Raw genomic sequence first — 7,488 nt, 5'->3', positions numbered from 1 at the left:
TAATATTATGTAAAATATATATAGAAAATTTTCTCTTATAAGTACAAAAGTATTTGGACATTTTAAATTTAGTACAGCTTAGCATCCTAGTTTCTGTTGATAAATTTAATTAATTGCTAGGAGGTTTATATATAGGAAAAACTCTGTAAATGGTAGATATATTTTAACCCTTGATTAAGAGTGACATGTCTGACTTAAATTTGTTCTTGTTGTTTTTAATTAATTTTTAAATTTTATTCTGTTTTTTAGGTTGCACTGGGTCTTTGTTGCTACACACGGGCTTTCTCTAATCGTGGAGAGTGGGGTCTATTCTTTGTTGCAGTGCATGGGCTTTTCATTGCAGTGGTTTCTCTACAGCACAAGCTGTAGGCACATGGGCTTCAGTAGTTGTGGCTTAGGGGCTCTAGAGCATAGGCTCAGAAGTTGTGGCACATGGGCTTAGTAGTTCCACAGAATGTAGAATCTTCTCAGACTAGGGATTGAACTGTGTCCCCTGCATTGGCAGGCAGATTTTTATCTGCTGCACCACCAAGGAAGTCCTATGTTCTTGTATTTTTTTAAGAAGAAACTCCGTTTGTAAATTCAAATTTGGTTTTCCCTTTATAATTTTTTGCTCAGTATTTTGAACACTTTGATTTTCTTTCTGTAAAGACTTTGAGTTTCTCTCTCTTTTCTCCTCTCAAATTCTTGCTTCTTAGTGCCAAGCTTAGCTCTTACCTGTTTATATTCTTCATGTGTTTTTTGATTTGATACTTTTCTTTTTGCTTTTATTTGGCATATTAATAGAGTTGTTTCTAGCTGAGATTGCTCTGTTAAAACGTTCTTCAGATAATACCTGGTCAGTGCTACATTGCTCTTCTGACAAAGGCAGGTCAACTTGTTCTAACAAAGACTAGTCAGCTTTTGTTTCTTTTTTAAATTAATTAATTAATTTGTTTGGCTTCATTGAGTCTTAGTTGTGGCACTCAAGATCTTTCATCGGGCTCTGAAGCACAGGCTGAGTAGTTGCAGAGTGAGGGCTTATTTGCCCTGCAGCATAAAGGATCTTAGTTCTCTAACCAGGGATCAAACCTGCATTTCTTGCATTGCAAGGCAAATTCTTAACCATTGGACCACCAGTGAAGTCCCCAGTCAGCTCTTCTAAGTTGCTTCCTGAGTCTTTCCTCTTCAGCTGAATAGAGATGTTTCCGATGATCAGGGTATCACTCTGTGAATTGAGATTCCTATGAGGTTTGAAACTTCTTTTTCCTTCATAGCAATATCTTATAATCTTGCTGAATCTTTAGTTTTTAAATGCAAAGCCTTGTCCCTTAAGAACACTCCCCATGAAGACGTGGAGATGGTTAGATCACCATGTTCTTAGTTTCACATTTTTGAATCCTGCCTGTGAAGCACCTTCACCATGTGTCCCAAAATTCCCTGTCTGCCACTTTGCTGGCAGCCTCACCAATGCCATGGAGCCCAGATGAGGTAGAAGAAGGGAAACAGTAGAGAGTATATCTCCCTCCTAAAGAAGGGCAGGAACTCTGGTGGGTGGTATTTGGACCCCACAGATGCTAAACTTTTTAGAGTCTTGCAGGGGACATTCGTCCATTCTCCGAAGGGAGGTCAAGAACAGCAGGCAACTCTCATTGAAAGCATATGCCCAGAGCTATGGGTGGAGAAGCAGTTTCCCACACAGCCCCATTCTTGGGGTCTAGGCAGCCACTCCTATTTGCAGCTACTACATGTTTCATCCCTTCTTCTTTAAGAGATGAAATAAAAAGAATGAGAAAGAGGAAAGGAGAATGCTGCTTTTTTCAGAAGAAAAACAGTTAGGCAAAGGAGATTTAGAGGTAAGACATGTTAAGAGGATTAGAACACATCAGAGAAATGTGACTAAGAAAACCTACCCCGTCTCTTCTGACCTCAGTCCTATGAACCAAGGGAAACGCGGTTGGTCTTCCAGGACTGTATGCAAGTTGTCCTTTTCTTGCCACCAGGTTTGAGTCTCCCTATTGAAAAGCCTCATGGTGTAATGGGGCCTTCGAGGCCTGAGTTCAAATACAGCCATGCAACTGAGGGAAGTTTGCTTGATGTCAACTGTTTCCTCATATGTATCATGGGTCTAACAGTATCTAGACCACAAGTTGCTCCAAGAATGAAATGAAGCTCTGTAGTGGGTTGAATAGTGTTCCCCCAAAATTCCATGCCCACTGGAGCATCTGAATGTGACCTTATTTGAAACTAGGGTGTTAGCAGATGTAATTAGTTAAGATGAGGTCATACTGGAATAGGGTGGGCACTAACCCAATGGCTGGTGTTCTTTTAAGAAGAGGAGAAGACACAAAGAATATGCGCAAGGAATAAGGTCATAAATAAGGTGAAAAAGAAGGCAGAGATTGGAATGATCAGCTGCAGCCAAGGAATGCCAAGGTTTGACAGGAGCCCCCAGAGGGTAGGAAGAGGCAAGGAAGCATTTTTCCCTGGAGCCTTCAGCAGGAGTATGGCCGTGACACCTTGACCTCAGACTTCTAGCCTCCAGAATTGTGAGAGAAATGTAGGTACACTGTCTGTGGTTTTAAGCCACCCAGGTTGTGGTGATTTGTTACAGCAGCCTAAGAAAACAAATAATATCTATGCAAACTTCTTGGTGTGTAGCTAGAACATGCAACGCTGAAAGTGAAACCAAAACTTCCCAGTAGGCTGGGCTATAATCAGTTCCTTAGAATCAGTTTTGGTTTGAATTGTCCTCATGTTAAGAGAAAGCCTGAGCTGGATAGGGATGATATCTTTTCTCCTCTTGCTTAATGTACCTTATCTCCATATTTTTCTGTCAGCCGTCATCGTATGTCCCTCTGCCAGCTAGAAAGAACCCAGTGGTCTCGGCAGCAACCTGGGTTTTATTTTCATTTTGGCTGTTTGTTTTGTTGGCTTCTGTGAGGAAATCTGACAAAAGAGCAACTGTCTGTTGTTTTATTTTCTTTTGAGTCTTTGCCCGAGGAACCTCACCAAGGCCTGATGGGAGTATCGAGGGGGCTGTGATTGTCTTGTTTTGTGAGTTGGTGTTGTGGACCACGATGAGACTGCCACAGTCGGGTAAGTGCAGGCACATTTTCTCTCCACACCACTGGACATGTGAGAAACTGCCTCAGAAATTGTGTTCAGGGGCATAAACAAGCTAATTTCCTCCTGTCCTCAAAACAGTAGGATTTCTTTTGTTGGTCCTATGCTTATTATTCTTGTTGAGCAGTTTTAAAAAGTGAGGTGTTTTTTTTTTTCCTGCACAAAATAAGTGTGAATGGAAAAAATTGAAATATTCCTGAAATTGTCACTCCACTTAGAATTTTGGAAGGTTAATGGAACTTAAAAATTTGTTTTTTTACATCCAACATCTGTTTGTGATTAACCCTTTGGCAGGCAGTCAACATTCCACAGTAGCCTGTGTTTACAAGATATGTTCTAAAAATCAACTGTTTAAAAAACAAAACAAAACTGGAACTTCCCTGGTGGTCCAGTGGTTAAGACTCCTAGCTTCCTGTGCAGGGGTTGCAGGTTTGATTCCTGGTCAGGGAAGGAAGAGCCCACATGCTGAGGGACATGGCAAAAAACTCAACCATGCTCATTAACTTATAGGCAACCATTATTTAACAACAGTGTGACTTGGGCCTACTAAAGGGCTTCTATTCTACATAAAATGATAAAAGAAAGTTTAGCCAAATGAAGGAAAACCACTATTGCTATTTATTGGTCACTACCCATGTGTACGTAATAGAATAGAGATGATAAGGAACTCATGTGAGAAATGGTTGAAGTGAGGAGGTGAAACTTGAATGAAATTACCTACAGATAAGGTCTTCTAACCCTGAAATTCTGTGGTTCTGTGGAAGGAAATGAATGACATACACTGATAAAATGTACAGTAAGAATATTCACTGTGAGCAGTAATCAGATAGTTGTGTGTGTGTGGTAGGTCGTTTCAGTCATGTCCAACTCTTTGTGACCCTGTGGACTGTAGCCTGCCAGGCTTCCTTATGCATGGGATTCTCCAGGCAAGAACACTGGAGTAGGTTGCTTTGCCCTCCTCCAGGGGAACTTCCCGACCCAGGGATCAAACCTGCGGCTCTTACATCTCCCGGATTGGCAGGCAGGTTCTTTACCACTAACACCACCTGGGAAGCCCTCAGACAGTTGTAGCAGGAGTTGAATGCCAGTTGACCTGGATGTTCTTTAAGCTCCCTTTGAAGTCTAAGAGTTTATGAATAGATGAATTGTATCTGTTGCCACTCAGAACTGGTCTGTCTGCCTTCATTACCTGAACTCTCACTATCAACATATCTTCCTTGCTTCCTGTTCAAGGTGTCTTTTCAGATTTCTTCTGTCTGTGAACCTTTCCATTAAACTTCAGCTCCTTGTAGGCAAAAACACACCTTTTAGGTTCTCTGAATCCCGAGTACCTATCACAGTGTATATGCATATGTATATGCATAGGTTCTCACTAGGTGCTTGTTCAGTTGTTGAATTAGTTGATTTGATGAAATGGCAGGTAAATCATCAGATGTGGGATGTTTGCATAATATATAGCAGGCAATGGGGCTGATGGAAGTGAAGCAGATTCCTCAGGGACAGTACTAGGAGTCATACTTCAGACTGACTTGCTTTAAGATGCATTGGACAGTGATCCTTAGGTGGTTGTGTGTCAGTTTTATTCCACATGGCAACATCCAGATATGCCACTGGCATTAACTGTGTCATACTTGGGTGACCCTGTAATGAGGCAACTGCATCCTGGCCTCCTCATATCCCATCCTGGGTCCTCTGCAGTGGGGCTTCCTCAGGTTGTGTTCCCCTAATTTTCAAATCGACTCGCAGAATTCTAGAATAGATGGAGGAATCTGAAAGTTTATCCAGCCCAAATCACCTCAGTTCTCACCAGCCCTTTCGAATACCCTTGGGACTGATTCCCACTTCTTACTCTCCTGATCTCTCTATTATCAGCCCCTTCTGCTTCTTGGGATTTTCCTCCCATGGCTCTGAGATATTGTGATAATGAAGCTTCCCACTCTTAGATAATTTCTTCTCTGCCTTCTTCTCTGGTCTCTTACTCCTATTCTCCAAATTTTGGAGCATTCCTCAGAGTTCAGACTTTTTCTTTCTAATCTCCTTTTTTATACTCTCCCTCTCAGAAAGTTAATTTATTCCCTAGTATCATCTCACATCTTTATTAGAATTAACTTTTTTATCTCTAGTCCCAAATAGTGTCCCAAACTGTAGATCTACAGTTTTCTTGACTGCCTTGCCTTACTTCTTGACTCAAACTCAACCCATCATCTTCCCTTTAAAAATGAGTTCTTGGTCTTATATTTGTCCCCCACCCCCAATAACATGAATATTGTCTTGACAGTCTGGCCTCAAAAACCACAATGAACTTGTTGCTTCTCTTTCTTTCCCATGTGGCTGATCACTTGTCAATTGTTTTGTCAATTTTCCTGTCAGTTGTCTTATAATAAATTTCTCCTTCCTTTCCCTTTCTTCCTTATTTTTTTTTTGACCCTAAATCTGGGGCTTTACCAGACTTCTGGATGGATACTGTGAACCCCCTAATCAAGTAGCTGGCCTCTAATTCCACTTTCCCACCATTATATACTAAAGGGAAAAAAAAAAACAAACTCTGATTTAATCTTTTCAAACTTCTTTGTTATTGTCACTCAGCGTTTGAGTGACTGTCACTGTCTTTCTTAGCAGCTCTACCTGGTATTAAGCTCTTAACATTCTCAAATTGTATTTCCAGCCAGGTTATACTCTTCATTGTCTTCCTCAACATGCCCTACGTGTTTGCTCCTGGGCCGTCTGCAGTGCCCTCAAAAGTTGTTCCAGTTCTCCAATTCCTGTTAGTGCTTCAAAGACTCACTTCAAATCCCATCACTACCAGTCAGCTTCCAGGGTTTTTGCATCTTCATGCAAAATATTTTATGCCACTTATTCTTATTTTTAATGTGTACAAGTTTTAACCTTCTGACTGTGTTATAATGTCTTTAAAGGTAGCGATGCTTTCTTAGGTGAATCCTTCTATTGATTCTCACAGTCTAATACAAAAACTTGCAAAAAATGGGAGCTTAGTATTTATTGATTAAAAAGTTGAGATTCAGTTTGAATTTAAGTTAAATTTGAACCGCTAAGGTAAATTCATTAGAATTGTGTCTTAAGTCTACAGATAGTCTACCTGGGTCTCGGATCAAAAGTTCAGCTTTATGTCCATGTACACATTCATATGGGCTTCCCATGTGACTCAGTGGTAAAGAATCTACCTGCCAGTGCAGGAGCTGCAGGAGACCGTGAGTTAGATCCCTTAGTTGGGAAGAGCCCCTGAAGGAGGAAATGGTAACTCACTCCAACATTCTTGCTGGGATAATCTCATAGACAAAGGGACCTGGTGGACTACAGTCCACGGGGTTGCAAAGACTCAGACACGACTGAACCGCACACACATTCATATAAATACACATTTATAAGTTAAAATGTATTAATTATCTCTGTGATATCATCTTAACTCTCTTTCTTAAATGCCTTTTAGAGGAGAGGACTGAAAGACTTTAGCTGGAGTAAGGCCAGTCTTACTTATCATTAACTTTATCTTGGACACTAGTGATCAGTTGTTACTGATATGCCAATAGTACTTTTGGTAGTTAGAAATGGAATCACACATTAATACCTAAAAATATTAAAGTTTTCATGGTTCATCAAAAAATCTTGGGATGTTACACACTTGAGGATTACCTGACATGGTGAAACAAAATAGTTGAGATTGGTTGTTAGCTGCATAGATGGCACATGGAAGGGACTGTGGAAATCACCTAGTTCACCCTTCTTTTGTAGAAAGTGGAGAATAAGTTCCTAAGGCAGCAGAGACAGAGCAAAGACTGAATCTCCTGTCTCCTAAAACCTTCCACCATGCCACCAAGAGCAGTAGCTTCTCTAGTGGTCTGGGTGACAACAGAAAGAGGACAGCAGTTTGAGCAGGACCTTTCACAAATCTAAAAATGGTAGCTTTCACTTCTTCTCACTCTCAAGCTTGATCATCTCCTGACCAAGAGGGCCCTTCTTGACTCCTCCTGGAGCCACAAGAAAATGTTCTCAAAGCTTATCCTATGCCATTCTGTTCCATTTTAGGTCATTCTTTCAGGCCCTGCCTGACTGAGTATGAAAGAGTTCATACTTCCCTCAACTACTTGCCTTGCCCTCAACTAGTACGACATGCTCAGAGGTAGAATTATCAAGAACTTCTCAGAACTTCATTAAGAATTATCCAGAAATTAAGAAATTCAGCTAAACTGATTATCTAATTAAAAACTATTTTTCCACTCACATTCCAAAGTATTTATTAGAGGCTACCCTGCCTGATATAAGGATAACTATAATCTTCCTCTGCTTGATGCAAAGACTAGCAAAACCAAATGCGTACATAAAGAATATATATAATTAAGATGAAAATGAACAACTGACCAGGCA

General features: G+C 40.6%; 1 protein-coding gene and 1 pseudogene across 4 annotated transcripts in view; one reads left to right on the top strand and one right to left on the bottom strand.

Moving 5' to 3' along the window:
- Positions 1-547: 547 nt before the first annotated feature.
- LOC133048619 (thyroid transcription factor 1-associated protein 26-like) lies at positions 548-1,456 on the bottom strand (annotated as a pseudogene).
- Positions 1,457-2,709: 1,253 nt separating this feature from the next.
- The window catches only part of PDCD1LG2 (programmed cell death 1 ligand 2), a 108,449-nt gene continuing 103,670 nt past the window's right edge, over positions 2,710-7,488 (top strand). For 2 of the 4 annotated variants that reach the window (XM_061132718.1, XM_061132720.1), the window contains exon 1: positions 2,711-3,078. In XM_061132718.1, coding sequence (XP_060988701.1) covers positions 3,060-3,078 — 19 coding nt within the window. In that variant the 5' untranslated portion in view covers positions 2,711-3,059. Of the gene's footprint in view, positions 3,079-7,488 lie in introns of all 4 variants that reach the window. The other 2 variants (XM_061132717.1, XM_061132719.1) reach the window with 2 other exon arrangements.

This window comes from Dama dama, chromosome 29, assembly GCF_033118175.1.
Source record: "Dama dama isolate Ldn47 chromosome 29, ASM3311817v1, whole genome shotgun sequence".
In the NCBI taxonomy this organism is placed as follows: domain Eukaryota; kingdom Metazoa; phylum Chordata; class Mammalia; order Artiodactyla; family Cervidae; genus Dama; species Dama dama.
The sequence above is the reverse complement of the archived record's forward strand: the minus strand, read 5'-3'. Positions and strand labels throughout refer to the sequence as shown.